The sequence below is a fragment of the Epinephelus moara genome, chromosome 23, assembly GCF_006386435.1.
Source record: "Epinephelus moara isolate mb chromosome 23, YSFRI_EMoa_1.0, whole genome shotgun sequence".
In the NCBI taxonomy this organism is placed as follows: Eukaryota; Metazoa; Chordata; class Actinopteri; order Perciformes; family Serranidae; genus Epinephelus; species Epinephelus moara.
Genome location: NC_065528.1, coordinates 30,856,749 through 30,882,659, shown reverse-complemented (window position 1 = coordinate 30,882,659; position 25,911 = coordinate 30,856,749). Strand labels below are relative to the sequence as shown.

At 44.5% G+C, this 25,911-nt stretch overlaps 2 protein-coding genes across 5 annotated transcripts in view; one reads left to right on the top strand and one right to left on the bottom strand.

Annotated features, from left to right (window-relative positions):
- abcc9 (ATP-binding cassette, sub-family C (CFTR/MRP), member 9) overlaps positions 1-25,911 on the top strand; it is a 555,625-nt gene that overhangs the window by 166,108 nt on the left and 363,606 nt on the right. The gene's annotated exons all lie outside the window — the stretch shown is intronic.
- The window catches only part of usp6nl (USP6 N-terminal like), a 127,951-nt gene that overhangs the window by 20,632 nt on the left and 81,408 nt on the right, over positions 1-25,911 (bottom strand). For all 4 annotated transcript variants that reach the window (XM_050036284.1, XM_050036287.1, XM_050036285.1 and 1 more), the window contains 7 exons: positions 18,382-18,461; positions 15,473-15,512; positions 12,317-12,397; positions 3,880-3,987; positions 1,819-1,928; positions 971-1,019; positions 550-670 (listed from right to left, as the gene is read on the bottom strand). In XM_050036284.1, the coding sequence (XP_049892241.1) occupies positions 550-670; positions 971-1,019; positions 1,819-1,928; positions 3,880-3,987; positions 12,317-12,397; positions 15,473-15,512; positions 18,382-18,461 (589 nt within the window). The remainder of the gene's footprint in view (positions 1-549; positions 671-970; positions 1,020-1,818; positions 1,929-3,879; positions 3,988-12,316; positions 12,398-15,472; positions 15,513-18,381; positions 18,462-25,911) is intronic.

Below are 25,911 nucleotides of genomic sequence, written 5' to 3'. Positions count from 1 at the left end.
GAAAAAACATAAAAAAGTCATAGTATAGCATGTCGAAAAAACTGATGAAAATGTTATCGTACAGCATGTTGAATAAAGTCATAGTGTCGCACATCGAAAAAGTGACAAAAAAGTCATAGTATAGCATGTCGAAAAAACTGAAAAAAAAGTCATAGTATAGCATGTCGAAAAAACTGAAAAAAAATAAAGTCAGTATAGTGTGTCAAAAAAAGTCATGTGTAGTATGTCGAAAAAATGGAAAAAAAAGTCATAGTATAGCATGTTGAAAAAATGTTATAGTATAGCATGTTGAAAAAAATGAAAAAAAAAAAACAGTCATAGTATAGCATGTCAAAAAAATGTGAAAGCGTCAGATTAACTGTCGATGACTTCCACTTGAAGTTTGAGCTGAAAAGATCAGCAAAAACAGACCAGTCATGCTACACTGACACAGAGTCAGAGCCTAACTCAGCTGCATTCAGTGGATGCTGGTTGTTCAGGTCGAATATGCTGCAAGACGTACTTTTCTAAAATTTCTTAAGCCCATAAAAATGAGTTGATATGTGTTACCGTGCATGGCGTGCTTCTGTCCAGACAGCAGTTTAACCAGAGCCCAGAAGGCGTCCTCTTCATTCATGTAGATCAGCAGCAGAGCTGTGATCTGGCTCATGCCCTGGCAGTAGCCCACCTCCTGCAAACACACACACACATCAGGGAGTAACGATAAGCTGATTGTGTCCATGAGCCAAACACTGAATTCTACATCCGGATCTATTATGTACAAAACACATCCACTCATTCTCTCTTCTGTTAAGTTTTTATCCATCATTACCTCAGAGTTCTACATTCAGTAGGACACATTAAAATTATTGTGTACTTGTAGCTTTAACTTTAACAGGTGTGAAAACGCATTCAAAACCTAAAGAAAACACAGACACGTGTTGATAGTAGAAGCAAAGTAACCTTTCTGCAGACAGTGTGAATGACTCACCGTGTTGTACATGGAGTAGGCTGTGAGGACGTGGAAGAGAGCCTGCTGCCTGAGAACACAAACCACAATGAACAGAGTTTAGAGCCAGAGGTTTTGGTTCTGCATCCTGACTGCATCTTAAACCTCCAGTTACATCCCACGTGTACGACCTGGAAGCTCCATTGTAGGTGTAAATGTCATGCACAATATCCTCCTGATGCATGGAAATGAAGTGTGTGCTGGAAGGGCTGCAATATGTTTTGTTTTTAATTTCACTCAAGCAGCGTGAAAAAGCAAATTATACTGGTGTTAATTTATGTAGTCAAATCTACGTAACACAGCAGAAGTCCAAACTGAAAAACAGGACGTGAGCTGTCTCACTTCCATATTGGGAAAGCTTTGAGCCTTTGCTGAGCCTTAATCTGTTTGATTATTAATACTTTCTAAATGTAATTAATTAACAGTAAAAACGTTGCTCCAGTCTGACAGTGCGCCTGTTACATTAAGTGTTAAAATACATTTAAAGCAGTTATTTAAGTTTGTCTCTGTGTCGACTCCTCTGGTGTCTCTGCTCTGTTTAATTCCGCAAGTCAAACAGTGAAGAGCAGTGCTGTACAGTCTTTTCTTTTTGCCTCTTCAGCCGTACAGGAAAATTATCTAACGTATATTTTTCTAGAATAAACAGAACAGGAGCTGAATTGTTGCCATGTGATTAATCCTGCATAGCAACATGAGCCTGTTAAAATCCAAGAGAAGTCTGTTGATACACTATATGTTTGCTTTTCTTCTACTCTGATCATGTTTGTTATGTGTGACGGATACAAAACAGAGTAAATACAATGGTAAAAGGGAATTCTGGAAGGACTCACTTGACATCGTAGCGATGCATGAACATGATGTGGTCCCTGTAGGTCCGGTTCACATCCAGGTCAATCTGACGGATGTCTGGGGAGAGTCCTCTGGCTCGGGCCTTTAGTTTCTGTAGACGACCGGAATCAATCAAACGACCATCATGTTGTGTACAATCAGAACTTTTTATAGAGTAAAGGGAGAGTTTGGATCTTTTGAAGAAAGGGTGTAAGAGGTACTTATCCAGAGTCAGTTTATAGCCTACAGTAAATAGCGGTTGGAACACCCCAGTTTGGAGAAGCCGACAGGAGCACCACCACAGAAGCTGAGTGTACTGCGGTGGGCAGGGGTAACAGCAAAACATATTTAGCCACGATAAAAATGGCCTGCCCAAAAGAGTCGATAGCAGTCTGATTGGACGCTACATTGAGAATATTTTCCTTGCTGTCAGACAGCCCTGTTCTTTGGCACCACATTTTCTCAACTGTACAACTTCTGTTAGTTAAAGTACGTATTGCTGATGCGCCCCTCCACAGCAGTACATTGCTTAGCTTCTGTAGCCCCTTTTACACTGCCAGATTTTCTGCGAATGTTGGGTCGTTTTGCCGGCAAGCTGCGAGCATTTGGACACACAGCCGGATTGGCGAGTTGATCCGAGGTGCCCAATTTGTCCGCCTCGCAGGGTAGACATATTGGTGGAACCTTTTTGGTTTAAAAAGAACGAGGCGGCCTTCCGCAACAGGAGGGGCTGTTGATGACTTGTGGGAGGGGCTGTTGATGACGCCGCACGTGCGAGCCACTGGCGGTGGATAAACAGGAAACAGCTGATAGCAGGAATTAGCGAGCAGCTAGTAGCAAGAGGGAAACACAAACCTGACAGACACTGTAAAGATGAGCAACTGGGGAGACAAGGAATTGCGCGCCCTCCTTGTCCTCGCAAACGAAGAGGCCATTAACCGTCAGATGACGGGGACGGTGAAGAACGGGCCGACTTACGAGAGAATCGCCGAAGGACTGACCAGCCGCGGCTTCCCTCCCACGTCACTGTTTACGTCACACGCTGAGCTACACGTTTTGTTACTTGCTCACGCCCCCCATTGCCCCGAAAAAGGCGCATTCGCTGCACTCCCCGATTTTGTTTTTATACTGCCAATGCGCTGAAAAAAGACTGATTGGGAATAAATATTGTAACTTGTGATCAATCCATATGAATTTCAGGCTTCAAATAACAACTCAGAATTAGGCCCAACCCCCTTTCAATTTAAAGCCCACCCACTTCTGACATATGCCCCGCCCATTCTGAGTACAGATACAGATAATTTAGTTGATTGAACAGATCCAGACGCAGATACAGGTAATCATATACTCACTCATCCCTACTATGCAGGAATATTGCGGAGGAGACAAATAGGTTTGTAATCTGTTAATTTCCATTGATTTGTATGTTTCCATGTGTTGTTTGTTGTTTCCATCGTGGATCGTTTTGGAAATATATGTCCTTCGTGATGCGTTTAAGTTCTGTCCTCTGTGATTTTTGTGTCCTGATACTCCTCTGAGTCCTTGTGCTTTGAATTCCTAATAAAAAATCCAATCAAATTCTGGGTAAAACTTTAAAAAGAGATGTACAGTAGCAGTTCAGTTCAGCCAGAATTGGTGAAAACCAGATTAAATAGAATTCCACACTCAGAAAAGATTAAAAAAAAAATAGATTATTATTGACAGAGATGTTCTGACTCACAGCATAGATTTCCCTCTGTGTTTGCTTTGTTTACCTCCACCTCTCTGCTCTCCACTCATAATTACAATCCTTCCACAGAGCAACTGAAGGCAGCGCAGTTATTGATCCTACCAGCTAAACTTTCTAATGAGATCCAAAGTTTGTCTCTGTTCTTTACAGTGTGCAGATTCACACAAACACAATTAAGCCTCCGAAACCTCATCGTGCCCTCTGAAGCTCCGAGAAATCAAATCAAGTCAAGGTGCTCGCTGATGAATCTTTATGAGGCTCGAGCTGTAACGAAGGCTGATTTTATAAAGTGTGTGTGGGAGAGCAGGACTGTACAGAGGTGCAGGCTCCTTACCTCGTAGAAGTCTTTCTTCTCCTCCTTTATTTTGGGAATATCGAGCAGCAAGCACCACACCTCCCCTCGGAGCTGCAGGGGAATTCCCTTATAGACCCTCCTGACCAGCTGGAAGGAAACAAACAGCAGGAGGTCATTGTTAGAGAGAGGAGCAGCTGTGCTCACCTCAGAAACTCTATGACATTTAGACCAGAGCTGAGAACAGTATGAGTATGAAGGTTCACAGCAACGTTATATCAAAGAACTGACACAGTAATGCATTTTCTGTTGGCCAGTTCTTCATTTTAGAGCCAATACTGGCTGACACAGATGACGTACCGATATTATCATGCAATCCTCGATGACTTCAGATGCCCATTTGTCCAACAGACTCAATATGGGAATACTTGTATGTTGATTACTTCCTTCCTATTCCATCTTCCTGCATCTATTTTAAGTGTTTAAGCTTTCTTACTTGTAAGTATAATTACTTTGTATGGTCCATCCATCCATCCATCCGTTTTCATCTGCATATCCGGGGCCGGGTCGCGGGCGCAGCAAGCTAAGCAAAACACCCCAGACGTCCCTCTCCCCAGCAACACTTTCCAGCTCCTCCTGGGGGACACCGAGCGATCCCAGGCCAGATGAGATATGTAATCCCTCCAGTGTGTTCTGGGTCTGCCCCGGGGCCTCCTACCAGTGGTAGCTCCAGCCACCCTTCGGAGGAAACTTTCGGTCACTACCCAGAGCTCATGACCATAAGTGAGGGTTGGGATGTAGATGGACCAGTAAATCAAAGGCTTTGTCTTCCAGCTCAGCTCCCTCTTCACCACGATGGCCCAGCGCAGTGCCTGCATCACTGCAGACTTAACTCCCTCAAGCGAGGGAGTTCAAGTATCTCAGGGTCTTGTTTACGAGTGAGGGTAGAACGGAGCATGAAATGGATCAGCAGTTTGGTGGGGTTTCAGCAGTGATGCGGGCACCGTGCCAGACCGTCGTGGTGAAGAGGGAGCTGAGCCAGAAGGCTGGTCCATCTACGTCCCAACCCTCACCTATGGTCATGAGCTCTGGGTAGTGACCGAAAGAATGAGATCGCAGATACAAGTGGCTGAAACGAGCTTCCTCCGTGGGGCGGCTGGACTCAGCTTTACAGATAGGGTGAGGAACACAGATATCCAGAGGGAGCTCGGAGTAGAGCCGCTGCTCCTTCACATTGAAAGGGGTCAGTTGAGGTGGTTTGGGCATCTGATCAGGATCCTCCTGGGCGCCTCAGAGCACATCCCATTGGTAGGATGCCCCAGGGCAGACCCAGAACACACTGGAGGGATTACATATCTCATCTGGTCTGGGAACACCTTGGGGTCCCCCAGGAGGAGCTGGAAAGTGTTGCTGGGGAGAGGGACGTCTGGGGTGCTTTGCTCGGCCTGCTGCCCCCGAGACCAGGCTTCAGATAAAGGGTTGAAAATGGATGGATGCAAATATTATTGCTGTCACGTTGGATTTTGCAAGAAATGAACTAATTTTGTGAGTTACTGTTATTTATCAGGTGTTGTTTTACCTGGAGATGTCGGACTTTTTGACCTGTTACCCAGACAAGTTATAAAATTTTGAAGATTCATAATCTTTTAAAAAGTGAAATCTTGTTTTCAAGTCATCTGATCTGTACGATGTGGCTTCACTGATCCTGGTCGTTAGTTCTCTATGTAGATTAACGCCATTAATAACTTCTATAGAACTTTTTAAAAACAAACGTGTGCTCCCAGTGCACAAAATGATTTAGATAACTCAAAGTTAAATAACTCAGTCATGGTGTGATGCCAGTGAAGGTGAAACAAGTGTGAAAAACACAGTTTTCTCTGTTCAGAGGGTGTTGCTGCTGCAGACCTCAGAGATGCAATCGCAGCCTGCGGCAGTTTCTAAAAAAATTATCCAGAATAGAGAAACCCATCAACCAAGCTGCTGTGAGCGTGTCAGAGATGTCAGAGATACAAACAGTGTACGCATGAGTGTACTCGGCGCTCTCCCTGAGCAAAAGCAGAGGGCTTTGGAAGGTGAACCGCGACCATCTGGCTGGACGAGCTCCAGGAGAGATTGTGGGCAGAGCGAGAGAAAGTTACAGAGACTGCTTTGCATGCAGAACAGTCCGGAGTAATTCAATGCCCACAAAGAGATGGAAAATCAGCCGGACTCCCGGCGAGGAAGATTAAGTCTTAAAACCCAAACTGCTGGAACAGCAAAGCTAATCGGAGCAGTGAATTCTCCGTCTACAGCTATTAAAAGCCAACCAGGCGGAACAGTAATACAGCAGATACAGGAGGTGATGTGACTGTAAACGTGCTGTGCAGGTGACTGACAGGGGACACAAGTAAAGAGGACAGTCCTTCTATTAGGCCGCTGTATTCACAGAACACCCTGAGGCTAAAAGCAGCTCCTGACCGGCAGAGTTTGGTGCTAACTTCAGGATTCCTCAGGTTCTTAGTCTGACAATAAAACTCTGACATCTGTGAGAAGTTAGAGGCGGTGCAGAGGACTCCAACGTCACCACAGCCCTGTTTACACTTCATTTAAAATGTCTCATATCCGTTTCAGATCCACTTTTATGTACAATCTATGCTTGTTTCACAGCTACATGCAAATCAGCGTTGGCTCCTCCAGTGCAGAAGGAGGTGGTAATGCAGCTGAAGCCGTCTGGTAACTGCCAAAAACACTAGAAGAAAAATGGACTGTTACGAAGCACATCCAAGTACTGTTTAAGGCAGGTGATGGACCAGCAGAAGACAGCGATGAAAACAGAGACAAAGTTTCGCACACTGTAGCTGCCTTAAGACAAGTGACATTTCAAGTTGATGCTGTTTATCAAACTTATTACTGGAACAGGAATAACCTCTGCACTTTAACAATGACAGTTTAGCTAGCTTAGAGCACAGATGAGACCACCCCACGGTCCCTCCATCTCGCTCCCCACCACTGTGGACTGCTTTGCTGGGAGAAGGTGGGCAGCAGCTCGGGGAAGGACCTTTGGTCAGCAACTGCAGCAGCTTGAATTCGGCCAGTCAACCCCCCCCCCCCCCAGCGGGCTGGTAGTCAGCAGGGGCCCTGGGTCTAACTTGTGTAATGGCAGCAACAGAAAGTTTGCTGATCTGGCGGGAGTCAGGGCTGTTGGTGGTTTGCACTTGCTGGTTTTGGGTTGTTGTGGCCGCTGACTGGGGGTCAGTCTCCAGAGCTGCTGCCTGCTCTCCTCCCAGCGAGGTGGTCTATAGCAGCAGTAAATGAGGTGGAGGATACGCTGTGACTTGACTCTCACTCTGATATGACCTGTGATTGGGCAAAGTCTTGCATCACAGGCCAGATTTTCTAAAGCCTGACAACAGAGACAAGAGGAGAAGCAGAAGTCTAGTTTTCTCTCAGACCACTTGTATTACAATATGCTCAAAGGATATTATGGGATCTTTGCCCAATGACACCAAAATAAGATGGCTCACCCCAACTTTAAGAACATCAAACAGTCAGTGGATGCTTCCACAGCCAAATTGAAATTGTTTTTTTTTTTTGGTACTGATGATGAGAAGTTCAGTTTTGTCCCTGTTGAGTTGCAACAAATTTTGCAACATCCACGTTTAAATTTGATCAATACAGCATGACAATTTTTCAATTGGGCTTGTATCATCTGAAGAGAATGAAATGTACATTTGAGTATTGTCAGCATCGGAATGGAAATCAATTTCAAGCTCACTAATGATATTTCCCAGAGGCAACATGTACAGATTAAAAAGAGTGGGTCCAAGAATGGACCCCTGGGTGACACCACAACTGACCTCAATTTTGGAAGACAGCAACTCAAACAGGAACACAACATAGTCTCTTCCTGTCAGATAAGATTTGAACCAGGTTAGAACTGCGCCTGAAATGTTCAGATGGGTATGGAGCCGGTTTATAATCAGATTTAATTGCCCTTAACAGGTTTCCTGTTAAAATTGGCGCTATATGTAGAACAACAACATTAAAGAATAAAGATTTCTTTGCTATAGAGCTGCAAAAATTTGTCAACTGACAGAAAATGAACTCATCGTCAACCAATTATTGTTGATCTAGTGATTAAGATTATTCATAAAACATGATGTACCAACAGTTTAGCTCAGACGTTCTCTGAGTTCTTCAGTGAAAGTTGCTTTCAGCTGCTTTGTGGACGAGTCTGAGGGGGAAACTGAACTTTTAGCATCACTGAGGAGGACCAGTGGTGAGATTTTATTTTATTATATATTTGGTCTTCAACCTGAAATGTTTTGCTGCTTCAAAATTCTCCCGTGGACAAAACTGATTTATGGAGATGTGAGTATGAGCTGAGAGCGTATGAAGAGTCATAAGTCAACTATCGTCGCCTGCACCTCAGCGTTTGTGACACACAATATATGTGTGCTTGTGTGTTTCCTATTAAAAATCAGAGTTGTATGAGTGTGTGTCATCTCAGAATTAATGACATAAGGTCGTGTGTCTGTGTGTGCGTCTGGTATCCAGAGCATACACTCCATCAACCTCCCATCACCACACTTGGGACTCACTAGTTTCTCGTGCAACAGCCTTTGTAATTAGGCTCTGATGAGCGAGTCAATGAGAGCAGCTGTTAGACTAATCATCCTTTGAGTGTGTGTGTGTGTGTTTGTGTGTGTTTAACACACGTGTCAACATTTACATTTCTGTGAATCCGTGCCGTTCTGGCCCTCCTTTCCATTTACTATGTATTAACTGCAGCTCATTGTTTTCACACACTTGAACTAAAAGAATACCTGATCTTTTTTCACCTGGCGTTTGTCCTCACACATACAGACGGTGTTCCTCTCTCCTCTAACACGGCTTAGAAAACTCTGAGGTTAACTGAAACCTACGGACACTGGACAATCCACACATAAACACTGTTTATAGTCTGTTTTTAGTCTTTGACGGACAGGAAGACGCATAAACCTGATGACTGGAGCACTGGTCAGTAACCACTTCAGCCACTTCTGGAGGTAGACAACACCAATAACACCCAGGTTTGTGTGTTCTTCTACCAAAACAAACATGGACGACAACCAGCAGCTTGCTCTGCTTATATGCAACGACATATGTGCTGAAAAGGCCAAAAAAGAGTTCGTAGAGATCCTGGATGGAGAGGTGTGTACAACAGGGAACTGTCTCCGTCGGTTGACACAAAGGTGACATCACAGGTGTCCAATGTCAGTCGCAAATATCAAATATGTTTAAAAACTCTTTTATGGGAATCACTTGAACTAAAAGCCCAATTCAGACCAAAGATTTGCGACGAGACAAAATCGTTTTAGAACGCTGCAGAAAAAAGTTGCATCAATGTGAACTGGCCGGTCTGAGCTCGACTCAAGCCGGCTGATGGTGTCACCTGACAACGTTGCAGAATAGAGCGTTGACAGTAGTTGCCTGTTTCAACTCGTCTCGTTGCGCTGTCTACAGACTGTCACCCACTGACTCAGACTGGACCAGCCCCCGTCCAACTTTGTCCCAACAGTTGTCGCCTTCAAATCAAAACCTGCGCAAGGGACGATACATCACATCCACTGAGCCACAAACAGATGACAACTTGACAGCTCATAAAGTTCATTAATACATAAAAGGGTCTTTGTTGCAGCAGCAAGTTAGCTTTACACAACTTTTGAACGAGAAGCAACGGCAACAGTTTTCCTCTTCATGCCTCCGTTACCACAAACAAATCTAGCTACAACCAACACAGCCGCTGAGCCACATCACCGAGCCTCCAGCACCACGACGACACAATTAATGTGCCACTTATTATGAAGAATGGCACTGTGACACAGCTTTTGTCTGACTCACTGATTCCACCTCATCAACGCCACAATATTACTACTGTTCTGCTAAACACTACAACCTCCAGCCAAATTCGTGGAGTGTGGCGCGACGAGGCTGCTTTACATCTGCTGCGCTCTCTTGTACTCTCACACTGCGGGCTAAATGTTCTCAGCAGCTGGCAAGTGCGGAAACAAAATAAGAGACGGATCAAGCGTGACCCGATTCCTCGCAGAGCTGAAAGCAGAGCCGACAAAGAAAAAGAAGAAATATCCCTGAAGCTTTAAAGAAGAAAGAGTTGGAGTGATGTGATGGAGGGGAGGACTAAACACTCCTCTGTGTCCTTGGCTGTGAACGTTTCTCTCAAACAAAGAGGAGGCGATGCCACAAAATGAGTCTCAGTGCGCTCTTAGTGGCAGCCATCAGTGTATTTCGCTTTTCAAAGCCCACACACACTAAATCCCTGCTGAAGGCAAACATACAAGTGAAGGACATGGTGACGCTCCAGGCAACACCACAACACAGCCTCCACCCAAAAACAGCTCTAATGAAGGCAGCCATAACTGATACCTGCCCTCCTCTGATGGTGCACGTGGGACGAAGACACTCCTCTACACCTGCTGCTGACAGGACGACTACAGCACAAACACCCAGTGATGTCATGATGGTGTTATTGTACTACAGAGCTTTATGTCTAAGACCTTCTGCATTTTGGGATAGCTGCAAAAAAGAAAGAAAGATAACCCAATACATCTGGAGAAGTAGATATTTGGGATGATAAACTAACGGTGACGACTTCAAGGTGGACGCCCCTTCTGTTTCTGAGATATGATGTTGAGTAATGGCTAAAAAAGTGTTTTTGCTAAATATTATGATGTCACAGTGAAGTTAACCTTTGACCTTTTGGATATAAAATGTGATCACTTTATGTTATCAGACATTTATGTGAAATTTTGTCATAATAAGTGTATGAATTCTTGACTTACGGCCAAAAAGGTCACCGTGACCCTCGACCACCAAATTTTATGAGTTCATTCTTAAATCTAAGTGGACGTTGGTGCCAAATTAGAGATAATTCCCTCTAGGCCTTCTTGAAGTATTGCATTCACAAGAATATGATAGTTGCAAGGTCACAGTGAACTTTGACCACCAAAATCTAATCAGTTTATCCTTAAGTCCAAGTGGATGTTCGTGCCAAATGTAAAAAATAAAAATAAAAAAAAAAGTCCCTCAAAGTGTTCTTGGGATATCATGTTTACAAGAATGAGACAGATGAGGTCACAGTGACCTTTGACCACCAAGATCTAATAAGTTCATAGTTGAGTCCAAGTGGATGTTTGTGCCAAATTTTTAAAAAAGTCCCTCAAAGTGTTCTTGGGATATTATGTTTACGAGAATGAGACAGACGAGGTCACAGTGACCTTTGACCACCAAGATCTAATCAGTTCATAGTTGAGTCCGAGTGGACGTTTGTGCCAAATTTTTAAAAAAGTCCCTCAAAGTGTTCTTGAGATATCATGTTTACGAGAATGAGACAGATGAGGTCACAGTGACCTTTGACCACCAAGATCTAATCAGTTCATAGCTGAGTCCAAGTGGACGTTTGTGCCAAATCTGAAAAAAATCCCTCAAGATGTTCTTGAGATAGTGCTTTTAGGTGAAGGGGATGTATGTACGGACATAATGCCACAGCTATCACCAGCACAGAGGCAAAAAAATCCCTTCATGCCGTAAAATGACTTGAATGTGACTTAACAATTCTGCTCCATTTTGTATGCACTGATTTATCAATATGCAAATTAGTCTCCTCCTCTTTTTCTGCCCACCCCTCAGACATTTGCAGTAATTTTTTCCCAAGAAGTTTCCCCCTAGTTCCGCCCTGCTGTTCTGTGATTGGCTAGTATTAACCCTAACAATGTGTCATGTGACTGCAGTTGGTTCAGATCCAGGTCGGAACACCTTCTCACCACAAACGAACCGCACCAGAGTTCATCTGTAACCGGACCGAGACCACCTCTTCAAGAAGGTCTCAGTCCAGTTGTTTTGGTGCGCACCTGAGTGTGATTGCTGTGTTCACACCTGCGCAAATGAACCGCACTGAGGGGGCAAACGAACTTCAATTGAACCGAACCAAACGGGACAGGTGTGAAAGCAGCCTAAGATACGCTTGCTGCACTCCAGTAAAACTTCTCTCTCCAACTCTCACTAATGTTTCCACAGTTTTTTTCCTGCAACAAGTCACTTCTCATGAGATTTCAGAACGAGACTTCTCGTTAGCGAGTCTTGGATACAGACTGGAAGAAGCGAAGGGTATGGTAAAAACGCTTCATTTCTCTGTAGGATCTGTAGCGTTGTAAGACACTCAAAACAACAATCAGAGCCTGTAAACAAACACTTTTAGTGATGGGACTTGCCCAAGTGGTTACACTGCAGCCTGTTCTCCCACTCAACACTGGACCACTTAAAAAAGTTTTGTTCCCACGAGTCACTCAGACACAAAAACAACAGGGTCCAGGTTGAAAAATACCAGAATTCACCTTTAATAAATCCCTCTCTGACAAGTGAGAGAAACTAACTGACAGACAGACGGAGGTCCGACAGGGTGAAGATGGAGGATGAGACGTGGCGACAAACAGAAGCTCACCTTCTCACTGTTCTTGTATTTGTCCCAGCTCTTCAGCATCTTCAGCCATTTTGTAGTCCTCTCCACCTCCAGGTGTTTTTGCTGAGTGAAAACAAGAAGTGACACATTAATAACTTCCTCTCTCGTCGGTCCTCCTGTGGCTGCGCTCGTGTCCGATGGGAATCACTGTCAGAGCGACGACTTGCAAGTGTTCATACTGTATGTTCAAAGTGGTTTGAGGCTGCTGAGACGCTCTAATTAAGGCCCTCTGAAGATGTTGATCAGCTTCTCCACATTTTATGAGCATGTGCGCTTCTGAGTGAGGTCACGTTTTACAGCAGAACAAAACACGTTTGTTGTTGTGTGTTACTTTGGGAACAACTATCACAAAAACATCTTGTTTTTATTCATCAATTTCAAATTAGTAATATGTTTCTAAATTCTGTGGGAATTAAATGTTAAATAAAATGGTAACATTGATATGTTTTGGATTCAGGGTCTATCCCCAAACCCTGTAGACCACAGTAATATGTACGTGCCAAGAGCTTTTCAAGTGTGAAATCTCCTATTTCCCATGACACATGAATGCAACACTTGATGTGTTGACACATCATTTTAAAACCTGCCAAACATCACAAGTTGTAACAACAACAAAAAAAACATTCAACAGACAGAAAGACATTTTGAAAACACTCTGAGGTGTCACAACAGGCAGCTGTTTGTGCTGTATTCAACCTCTGTAGCTCTTTTTACAATGCCTGTTCAAGGACGGAATATCCGCTGTCATTCCATCTCACTGTTCTGTATATAAGGTACGATCCTGGAATGAGGGGACATTGTTTCGACCTTTAAGGGAGGCTGTAATAATGTTTTGACGACGTCTTATGTGTACAACTAACTGCACGAGATTTAAAAAGCAGCTGATAGCAGTCAGCAGCTAACTCAAAGAACAGCAGCCTGAAATGTCCACAAATGAGGTCCTTACCCTCCGAGCAGAGGACGAGATCAGCTGCTGTATCGCCAGAAATGGTAAATGATTGTTGACGCCATTGTTATTGTTTATAAAGCGCTGTTGTTATGTACGTTATACGTCACTCTAGATCAGTATTTCTCAAATGTTGCGCCGTCATGCCAATCCAGGTGTGCAGTGGGACTTTGTGATAACCACACATTATTACTGCAATATTCAACTGGTCCTCTGCAAAAAATTATGAATGAATTTCATCAGTGTGTTATGCGCACCCATTTCCTAATAAAGGCAAAAAAATTAATATGAAAAACCTTCACAGGGAACCTATTTGTCTTCCTTGGCGTGAGGGATTTTTTTGTGTGCAACACATAACATTCTCTTACATTATATTCCATTTAAATTTATGTGTTATTAGGCCCGTTTCCACCGCAGGAACTTCGGGGTAATTTTATGGGGCCGGGGCCGTTGGTGCGTGTCTCCACCGCAGGAACCACCCCCGAAGGACAGAGTTCCGGAACTTTTACAGGGGCTAAACAAGTCCCTGCCTCGGAGTAGGTACTCAGAACGGCCCCGAGAAACTCCTGGCTGGGGCTTGGGGATTACTTGGTGCTGATTGGATATACTCAAGGCGGGATGTGACGTCAACAGAAAGCAACAAAATAGCCGGCATTTTTAAAACTCAGCAGACGAGGGTTAGCTCGTTCATATAGCTTCCGCCGCCATGTAAAAAAAACTCACTAAATGGCCCGTGAAAAAAATATTTTTTCCAGCGGATATCTTAGTTACAACATGATTGAGCTAGCAAAGCAGTTTTGTGTTGCTATGTGTGGTATTTATTCAGTTTTGGGAAATCACGATGTCTAGAAAGCATCAGCTGACAGGGACAGCTAACAGCAGCAGCAAAGCTAACATCAGGACGTCATCTGTTAAAAGCCTCCCGTTGTCGGATACGACATGAAACTACTCCAGTTAGCTCAATCATGTTGTAACTAAGACATCCGCTGGAAAAAATATTTTTTTCACGGACCGTTTATTGAGGTATTGAGTTAATACAGACACCGCTAATGGCTAACAGCTAACTACGTCCCTACGACGCCCAGGTCAAAATGGTCGCGCAATGATTACGTCACATCCAGAGCCTGTAACTTTACAAGAACCTTCCTCCTACTCCGCTCTCTCAGTGGAGACACGGCGGTTGAGAGGGCCGAGTGAGAGGACGTTCCTGTAGTAGTTCCTGCCCCCCAAATAGTACCAGGAACTTCTTCAGTGGAAACGGGCCTATTGGTGCTTTTTCGTAATTTTAAAAAGTTTTGTACACAAATATATATGTACAGGTGTGCCTTGAGATATTGGCCAGCCCTTTGGTGTGCCTTGGGTGCAAAAAGTTTGACAAGCACTGCCCTAGAGACTGACGCTGTTGTGTTAAACGTCACGCCCATCATGCCTCTTTTGATACGGTGATGCCGGGATGCTATTTGAAATCACGAACTGGAGCAGCATGATACCGCAGTCGTCTGGTTCTGTGTAAAAATGCAAAGGAGTCATGTAGAAGGGACTTAGTGGCGGCAATATAGCGCAATCTCTGTAAAAAGTGCTTGTCTGAAATACTCTGTTTTAGTGACTGTCTCTTTAAGCCCAGTCTGCTCTGATTGGTCAGCATTTCTGGGTCTTCCCCATCTTGGCGTCTCTGCACCGTCATGGCAGACGGAGAATATATCACCAATGAAAGCTTCTAAATATGAGGGATAAATTAACAACATCTGTAACCATGGGCGGCATGATGCATGTACAGGGGTTAGCAGTGTCCCCTCACAGCAAGAGGGTTCCTGGTTCTAACCTGTGGTGGGGGGTTTGATCCCCAGGGTGGGGAGCCTTTCTGTGTGGAGTTTGTTCTCCCTGTGTCGGGGGTCCTCCAGGTACTCCAGCTTCCTCCCACAGTCCAAAGACATGCAGGTTAATTGGTGACTCTAAATCGTCCGTAGGTGTGAATGTGAGTGTGAATGGTTGTCTGTCTCTATGTGTCAGCCCTGTGATAGTCTGGTGACCTGTCCAGGGTGAACCCTGCCTCTCACCCAGTGTCAGCTGGGATAGGCTGCAGCACCCCCTTCTGTGCGAAAGGGGGCTACATGGCTTCCTGGACCATTAGATACACAGTTGGATATTTGTGTGACATACAGAAGTTAAAGAGAAGTAATGCAGTAACTCACCTTCTCCTCCACTGAGTCGTAGGATGGAAGTTCATTCTCACTGAGGAGAGAAGAAGAGAGAGAAGGAGTGAATCAGAGTGAAGAGATAAAGAGATCTGAGACTTCTGTTTTAACCTCCAGTTTATTTTTAGTTCTGTCCTCACTGTCATACGTGCAACTGAAGAATTAAAGTTCAGTCAGCGCTGCCAGAAAACCACCAAACACTGCCTGATGAAACAGCTGAGTGATCAGCGGGTCAGCGCTCATCTCACTGTCTCTGACAGGAACATCAAACATGTCAGCGGTCACACAAACAGGAAATAACACATTAGACATTCCTCAATTCCTGCGCTGCTTATCTCAGTTTCAAAGTCCCCGCAGGAGGGTTTTTCTCTCTTCATCGCCACTGAAAAGCTTCCAGTCGCTGTTTTCTCTTTACTTCTTTCTTGGTTTAAAATCAGGCTGAAAAGTGACAGCTGAGTTCTTGATTTCCATTTTTTTTAAGGATCTAACATGTCTAAATTATTTTCACATTTACAGATCACTGAAAAAATGCTCAAGACCAAAGATCATGAGCTCTGGGTAGTGACCGAAAGAATGAGTCGCAAATACAAGCAGCCAAAATGAGTTTCCTCAGAAGGGTGTCTGGGCTCAGCCTTAGAGATAGGGTGAAGAGCTCAGACATCTGGAGGGAGCTCAGAGTAGAGCTGCTGCTACTTCATGTCGAAAGGGGTCAGTTGAGGTGGTTTGGGCATCTGATCAGGATCCTCCAGGACGAGGTGTTCCTGGCACGTCCCACTGGTAGGAGGCCCCGGGTAAGACCCAGAACACACTGTGGGGACTACATTTTTCATCTGGGTTGGGAACACCTTGGGGTCCCCAAGGAGCAGCTGGAAAGTGTTGCTGTGGGGACGAACGTTTGGGGTGTTTGCTCGGCCTGCTGCCCCCGCAGCCTGGCCCCGGATAAGCGGATGAAAATAGATGGATGGATAGATTTGTAGTGTCGTCGATATTGTTTGGTTTAATTCACAGTTTAATACCCATTTTAGCTAACAGCACGAGCATTGATGACACTCTCGAGGTGCCACTGGTTGTCATGCGAGCATAAACCTTTTACCTTTTCTTGGGGGACCCCAAGGTGTTCCCAGGGCACATGAGATATATAATCCCTACAGCGTGTTCTGGGTCTGCGCCGGGGCCTCCTACCAGTTGGACGGGACCGGAACACCTCCGGCGGGAGGTGCCCAAGAGGATCCTGATCAGACCTCAACTGACCCCTTACGATGCCAAGCAGCAGCGGCTCTACTCCGAGCTCCCCACCCTATCTCTAAGGCTGAGCCCAGACACCCCACGGAGGAAACTCATTTGGACACTTGTATCCGCGACCGGGCTCTGGATGTGACGTAATCATTGCGCGACCATTTTGACCGGGGCGACGTAGGGGCGTAGGGACGCTGTTAGCCGTTAGGGGTGTCTGTAATAACTCAATAACTCAAGAAACGGTCCATGAAAAAAATATTTTTTTTCCAGCGGATGTCTTAGTTACAACATGATTGAGCTAACTGGAGTAGTTTCATGTCGTATCCGACAACAGGAGGCTTTTAACAGATGACGTCCTGATGTTAGCTTTGCTGCTGCTGTTAGCTGTCCCTGTCAGCTGCAGCCACTGATGCTTTCTAGACATCATGATTTCCCAAAACTGAATAAATACCACACATAGCAACACAAAACTGCTTTGCTAGCTCAATCATGTTGTAACTAAGATATCCGCTGGAAAAAAAAAAAATTTCACGGACCGTATATTGAGTTAATGAGTTAATACAGACACCGCTAACGGCTAACAGCTAATGGTTAGCCCAGCTAATCTACGATAACCATAGTAATTACAAAATGTCACATCCCGCCTTGAGTATATCCAATCAGCACCACGTAATCCCCAAGCCCCAGCCAGGAGTCTTTCGGGGCCGTTCTGAGTACCTACTCCGAGGCAGGGACTGGTTTAGCCCCTGTAAAAGTTCTGGAACTCTGTCCTTCGGGGGTGGTTCCTGCGATGGAGACACGCACCAACGGCCCCGGCCCCATAAATTTACCCCTAAGTTCCTGCAGCGGAAACAGGCCTAATGTTTTTTGGGGACCACATAAGATGTTTCTGAGGGCCGTATTTGGCCTGCAGGCCGCACTTTGAGCAACAACGACCTGTGGGGGAAACCCTGCAGAGATCTTCGAACTAACTTCAGACTGATTCTCTGCTCCTAAACTGAGAATGACAGCGGCTTTCACACTTCACTGAACTAACCCAGTTTTTCAGGGAATGACCTTGGGTCTAAAATAAAATCTGTGAAGACGCCCTTTAAGTTATTGTCTATTCTTGCTCTGCTCTTTCCGTCCACGCAGCATCTTCAGCCTGCAGACCACGTGGAGATCATGAGTCCTCTTGGCTCTTCTCTGCTGCTGGTCTGCCCAGTCTGAAGCATCATCTTCATCTTCTTCCTCTGCCCAGTCGGTGACCTTCACCTCAGGCTACTTCTGTCCCTGTCTTAAACAATCATATAACCCTGAGGTTTTTTTCTTCCACAATCCTTCAATCTCTCCCTCCATGTTTCACTAGCGTCTGGTCTGGATCGTACCACTCTCTGCTAACACTGATGCCCTGTGATTATGGCTAACCAGGCTGTTTCCTGCCTGCGTGTGCCAGCCTATATATATAAAACACTCCAGCACAGTGCTGTTTAAGAGCCTCGCAGCCTCAGGATCGGCCCGGCCAAAGCCACAAACACACTCTGCTCTCAGCGACACTCGCCTCCACAGCCTCTCATTTTCTCCCTGCTCCCCTCAGTGTGGTGCTGCTGTTCAAACTGGCCTCTGGAGGTTATTAATTTAGTGATCAGGAGTAATGACAGGTTGTGATGTGTGTCTGTGTGAGTCCTTACTGAACAAAGCCGAAGCGGTCGATGACTTTATACAGGTGGAAGTTGGTGTCCTCCCACGGCTCCACGGTGGCCTCTTTTCCCTGGAATCAAGAAGACAGTGGGAGTTAACAACACGGAAAACTGAAATGTAACTGCACTGTACTGAACATGTCAAATCAAGATCAACAGGAAGTTAACTGGCAACAGTGTCTACTGATGACTGGTTTCAGATGTGTCAGTGTGTGTGATATCTGAGTGGATCCAAGAAGTTGACGCCATAATTTTATCCTATCAGATGTTTGGGTTTTTGCCATAGTCAGTGTATGAATTTCTGAGTTATGGCCACAAACATGTTTTGTGAGGTGACAGTGACCTTGACCTTTGACCCTCGACCACTAAATTCTGATCACTTCAATCTTGACTCAAAGCAGAGGATTGTGCCAAATTTGGACGTTTTTGAGATATCATGTTCATGAAATGGGAGGTAAGCAATGTCACACTGACCTTGGTCTTTGACCCTTGACCAACAAAACCTAATCAATCCCTCCATGATTCCAAATGGACGTTTGTGGCAAATTTGGAAAGATTCCCATTCACAAAAATGAGACAGACAAGGTCACAGTGACCTTGACCTTTGGTAATCAAATTGTAATAAGTTCATCCTTTATTCAAAGTGGACGTTTGAGCCAAAAATTCCCTCAAGGTGTTGTGAGATATCGTGCTCACAAAATGAGAGGTATGGAATGTCATGGTGACCTTGACCTTTGACCCTTGACTACCAAAATCTGTTTAGTTTCTCCTTGATTCCAAGGGAACGTGTGTGCCAAGTGACTGTTTGTGCCAAGTGAATGTTTGTGCCAATTTGGAAATTACTTCAAGACGTTCCTGAGATATTGCATTCACGTGAATGTGACAAACAAGGTCACAGTGACCTTGACCTTTGATAATCAAATTGTAATAAGTTCGTCCTATATTCAAAGTGGACATTTGAGCCAAAAATTCCCTCAAGGTGTTGTGAGATATCGTGTTCACAAAATGAGAGGTATAGAATGTCATGGTGACCTTGACCTTTGACCCTTGACTACCAAAATCTGTTTAATTTCTCCTTGATTCCAAGTGAGCGTGTGTGCCAAATTTGGAAATTCCCTCAAGGCATTCCTGAGATATTGCATTCACGAGAATGTGACAAACCAGGTCACCGTGACTTTGACCATCACATTCTAATCAGGTCATCCTTTACTCAAAGTGGACGTTTGAGCCAAATTTGATGAAATTCCTTTAAGGCATTTTTGAGATATCGTGTTCACAAAATGAGAGGTATTCAATGTCACAGTGAACTTGACATTTGACCCTTGAACACCAAAAATCGAATTAATTTCTCCTTGATTGACCATCAAATTCTAATCAGTTCATCCTTTACTCAAAGTGAACATTTGCGCCAAATTTGAAGAAACTCCCTGAAGATGTTCCTGAGATATCGCGTTCACGAGAATGGGACGGACGACAAACCGGCCATGGCTATTTCCGGCATGGGGGCATAAAAATGGCCCAAACAACATTTATTCAAAACTTTCCAAAACATTCTGTTAAATTCAAACCGTTCCCAGGTGTGGAAAACTTTTTCTATTGTGACAAATTTTCCAGGAATTCCATGACCCTGGGAAACATAAATGCAACTACAACAGAGGATTAAATGAGATCTCTTTCACAGGCTGGACTGGGTTTGGGTTTTGGACTGTTGGTCAGCAGTTTGAAGACGTGAAGAATCTTCTGACATGATATTCACAACACATTAAAGCAACTCCTGCCTCCCTCTAATACCCATCCCCCTCCTCCTGCAACTCCACCTCCCTCCAAAGGCCTACTCCCCCCTCCTCCATTATGTCCTCATTACGTCTATGATAGGCATAGGTGTTGGCATGGTAACGTTAGATACGCGAAGAGGAGGGCGAGTGTAACGTTACAAATGCAACCCCGGAGTTTTAAAACTCAACCGGAGTCAGTGATGACTGATGAGTTTTAGAATAAAGTTACAGTGCTAACGTTAGATAGTAGCGTTAACGTTACTAGTAAGTGGAAACGCACAAGGAAGATAACGTTAATGTTTCAGAGGCTACGCTACAGTAGGCTAACGTTAGCCATTAGCAACTGGATGCTGTGTTGTCATATATAACGTTATGAACTGAACTGAACTTCTTTGTCATTTTTATGCGCAGCACAAAAAACGAGCTGACATTTCGCACACCCCAAGCAAAAAGAAACAAAACATTTAAAAACAATTTGTGTAACATACAAGAAAGAACATACAACCAACAGTGTAGATCATCATCATCATCATCATCACCAGTCGCAGCCCTTCAGTTTGTCTGCTGCTGTTTGTGTACCAAAATAAACTGAACAGTGACTTCTGACTGAGCGCCACATTACATGCCACCCACGTTCTTCAGGGGCAGAGAATCATGTTTTGATTGGCTGCTACATTAGGAGGGGAGCCACGACTCCGCCGCCCTTGGGAAGGTGTGTCGGCACGAGTGCGTGTTTATAAGACAGAGAGAAACTGTGTGTGTGTGAGTGTGTGAGCAGCGATTAACAGGTGTGAAATGAACACCCAGACGCCCACCTGCGTCACCGTCTGACTCCAGGCCTCAGAGAAACTGGTTCTAGTTAATTCACTATCATGGACCGATGACACAGAAAACCCACAGTGTGAGTGTGTGAGGAGAAGGATTATGTAGAGAGGAGAGCAGGTACAGAATATCAAAGAGTGTGTGAGTAAAGGAATAATGGGAGAGTTTTGGACATAAAAGTCAAAAAGGAGTCAAAGTAAAGTGAACACCATGACGCACAGACAGCGATCACAATGCTGCACCTCCATGTTTCTACAGTAGCCCAGAATGGACGAACCAAACACTGGCTCTCGATGTCGGCCATCGTAGTTAGCAGAAGAGAAGAGACCTCTACAGATAATTCAACTCCTGCTAGGAACATCCTGAACAATTAACACTAATTGAACTCTAACCGGGAGAAGTTTCCACTGGTTGTAATCTGCAATCCTCAAAGCTAGATGCCACTAAATCCTAAATCCTACACACTGTTCAGTTAACGAAGAAAGGTCACTGGGGACAGACACAGGAAGTGTCCTCGTCAGGTTAATTTCCAGGGCTGGTACCTGCGGTTATTCCACAGGCTAGTTAATAACATGTCGGGCAGGAAATCCAAAGTGTGGGATCATTTTGAGAAGGTGAAGGACGAACCCAAGGTGATATGTAAACTCATCTTCATTGGTCGACTACAAACATGACGTATCATCTGAAACATGGAAGTAGCTACATGCCCATTAGCCCACAGCGTCATTAACAGGCGGCTCGCTCAGTGTGTGACGTGCACTTGTAGATAAAGCACTTTGAACACACCGATATCAAACTGACCACGACAGAAACAGTTCACGAACCTCTAACCTCGTCTGCTACCAGACCTCCCTGCTGCTCTCCACTGTGCACGGCAAAAATATGCTAAAATATTCTCCATACAGTCGCAGAGACAGAAGGCCTGTCTGTGGTTTCACAGGTCAGTCTGACGACCAGATGTTGAGGTGAAATATTTCTAAATTCATCTCCTCCCTGTGTCCTCGCCCAGCGTCTGCACCGCTCCCTCAGCAGAAACACACCAGCTAAATAAATAAGTCTAACACACACAGAGATCTCTGAAGAATCAAAAGACCTCGGTGTTTTATTCCACCTCACACCGTGTGTGTGTGCTCACACTAACACCAACACCATCATGGCTGACACGTTCATCACTTCTGTCTCTGCACAAACTTTCATGACACTCCAGCAAATAGTTGTTGAGACTTTTTACTCAAAACAAAGTGGATGAAAAGTCAGAGACACCAAAGTCAGTCGGAGTTATCCTCTGGGGAACATGAATGTCTGCACAAAATTTTATAACAATCCATCCAGTAGTTGTAAAGGACTCTGGACTCAGACATTTCCATCCCTGGATCGACTGGTCAACGAGAAGATTTGATTCTAACGTGACATTTTGGTGAAAACGTAAATCAAATATTCACTCTGGAAATCACTGGCTTCGATCCAAAACCATCAGCTCCAGCGCCTGACGTAACAGACGGCAGTCAGACCTGAGTGATTAAGTCATTTGGAAACAAAACTCTTCACTTCTGCACTTTCTGCAGAGACAAGAAATCATTTCTAATATCCACACATGAACGCCGGCTGATGGGAAACTGCGAACACCAGCGTGTGTGGTCGTCGTGATAACCGACTCCATTAAACTCCTCCCATCCCCGACAGTGACAATGACACTGATTTAGCTCTGATTGTGCTTTATTGGGCCAAAACACACACACACACACACACACACACACACACACACACACACACACACACACACACACACGCCTCCATCATCTCCTCTCCATGGTCTCTTCACTCTTAATGAGGCAGCGTGATTATGCAGCCTGCTGGACTAAATTAAAAAGACTAATTTACAAACCGAGCGTGGTGGGCTGGTTCGACTGATACCGCCGGGCTGTGAAATAGAGGTGTCACTCAGGAAACATGCATACAGCGCCACCACACACACTCACAGCAGGGAAACTGTGGAAAGTATCCACGCGCAGGAGATAGATTCTTCTTCTCTTAAAAGCACTGACGTTTGTCTTTCGCTGTCCTTCTGACACAGTGTTCAGCCCGTTCAACATTCACACAGTGTGGACCATCAAGGTGGCTTTTAAAGGAACACTTCACCCACAAAATGACCATTTGTACTTCAATTAGTCACCCCGTGTTAGTGAATTCTTCAAGAAGACTTTCTCTCATGACTTCACAGTGAACGAAGAATCCAAAAACAGAAAACTGTTGATGGATTAAAGTCGAAGGGGTCTGCATGTAACAAAAGCAAAACTATATCAAAACATCCATTTACAAACTGTCACACAACACGTGCAGCCCAATTTATACGGTATATACTCAGTACTTCCTAAACTTGCAACAAAAAGTGAAAGTTATCTACAACCTCTTCAAAGCCAGACTCCATTGATTAAAACAGTATTTTTGGGGTCACATAGTAACACAAACGAAGTGGAAGTGGTACATCAGCAGTTGCCGTGTGCAGAGAGGTAAAATTACTGTGAAGAGAGTAGGGGTGTAACAATCAAATGATCTGGACCGATATATCGATTCAATGATCGACGATCCAGTATCATTAATGCAAATTGAAAACATCCATCTATATTGTCATCTTTAGCATACGCTTTTATTTTGAAATTCTGCCTCACAGTCAAACAGCAGCAGGCAGACGGCAAGCAAACGAGAAAAAGGCGCTGAGGATAAAGTTATTTGCTCGGGAATAAATCCGCGGATTTCAGAGAACGAGGGGTCAACAGTAGGCTTGGGTCGGTATGAGAAAAAAAAACGGCCCGGTTTTTGTAAAAAACAGCATCAAGTTGGAAATACCGGATTTTCGCCACTTGGGGGCGCAATTGACTCATTTAAAATAAGAAACGACCATAGGACAACAGAGTGACAGTAACAAGTTGTTTCTTTTATTCCTTACAAATAAAATGTGCAGGTTTAGCTTACTCAATCAGTGCAAACAAGGGTTGCCTCCTTCGTCTGGCTCAAAGCCAAAGTGTTGCCATAGTGGCGCATTCTTTGATTTCTTCGAGACTAAATTGTCCGCCATTATCGACTCCCCATCACTGTTAAACAAACTCCAGGCTACAGTAGAGGCCTCGGCACACTCGCACTCGCACCCGCACCCCTGGCTCAGTCCCCGCCCCACCCCCACCCCCCTCTCTGTCCTGCCCACTGTGCGCTTGGCGAAGAGGCAGACACAGGTGCTCACAGACTCGGAGTGGACTCCATGTAAAAATGTCCGTGAAAAATCCCCGCAATGTGTGCGGAGTCCGCGCGGTCGTGCTTTGCACACACAGGGCTTGCGGATGTCCACTTTTACCGGGTGGACCTCCGCGGTGTCCGCTCCGCATACGTTACGCCCGAGCATGCGGTCCAGTCGGTCTCAAAAAAAAAAAACCCGGTCCAAGACGGAGTACCGAACCGAATTGGTGGTACCGAGAACCGACCCAACCCTAGTCAACAGACAGAGCACATGGTGTATGTAAACAATGCGGCGACGCATTACCTGCCTAACATTACATGTAATTTGTTAAGCTATGAGTAGAGGAAAAACTCCGCTAGCTGCTAGGCTAATTTATGCAATGTAAACATGCTTAAGCTAATAATGGGTGATTGGCCAAAACAGCTGACATGTCTGTGAACTCTGACAGTTATTACGTAGCTGAATGTAAAGCCTTTGTTAAATTATGTTGTTAGTCCATGATTTAAGGCTGTTGGGAGAAGTTTGCCTTCAGGGATTTAAACCAGATAGACCTGAAGTTTTATAAAAAAAGATGATGGTTTAGGTTAAAATGAAAAAGTTTCTTCCATAAAAGTCTCTTAAGTACTATTCAGACAGGATTACTTTTACATAGGGATATGAACAAATGTCAGTTTACCACAGGATGTCTGTAATATAAATGTCCGATTCGCACGGGACAAGAAATCTCTGTAATTCTACCAGAGATGGGAGTGGGAACTCGGTTTGTGCCCTGGCGTCACCTCCCTGCGTGCTACGTTGCTTCCTGTAACCATCAGCTGAAGGATAATAATAATTAATGGTTAGCCCAATATGAAGTACTGCCCATGATCAGGATTGTGTGTACGCAACCATTAGCAATATGGATTCATATTAGGCCTGCCTAACACAACCAGAAGTCTCGTGGCTCTGAAAAGTGCTTTCTTCTCAACCTTTTTGATTGGTCTCCCACGTAGGGCTATACGATCATTAGAAGAATGTTCGCTATCACAACTGCCGACAACACCAAGTGCTTCTTCAAGCGCCTCCATCATCGGAAAAATGCGGAAAAATGGTTGTAAACAGGACGTGACGAAATATTTACATACGTTTCTACAGAGGATCGCGCTCGCACGGGATTAATATTGCCCAAGGTGTTTTCTACAGATCATTTTACAGAAGGTAAAAGTCGCCGTAATTTTTACTGACATTATCCGTAATGATTACAGACATGGCGTGTTCGGACGGGACTAAAATCCCTGGTAATAATTACTTAACCCCACGTCTCCACGTTAAACTAATCCCGTCCAAACAGGGCTATAGGCAGAAACTGTATCATGGCAGACTTTGTAATATCAGTAAATATCGTATCGTTGTCCAAAGAATTGATAAAATATTGTATCGTGATGAAACCAGTGATTTATACCCCTAGAAGAGAGCACAGATAAGATCAGGAAGTTGTACTTTCTGTTGAGGAAGTACAACTGGATAAACTGGACTTGGATTAAACTGCACGAGTTGTGTGTGAGTTTGTGAGCAGATGTTTTGATATAGTTTTGCTGTTGTTAAACGTGGACCCATATGACTTCACTTCAACCAGAACTTTCTCCGTTTTTGGATTCTTCGTTCACTGTGGAGGCATGAGAGTTTTCTTCATGAGTTCACTGTAACCATGGC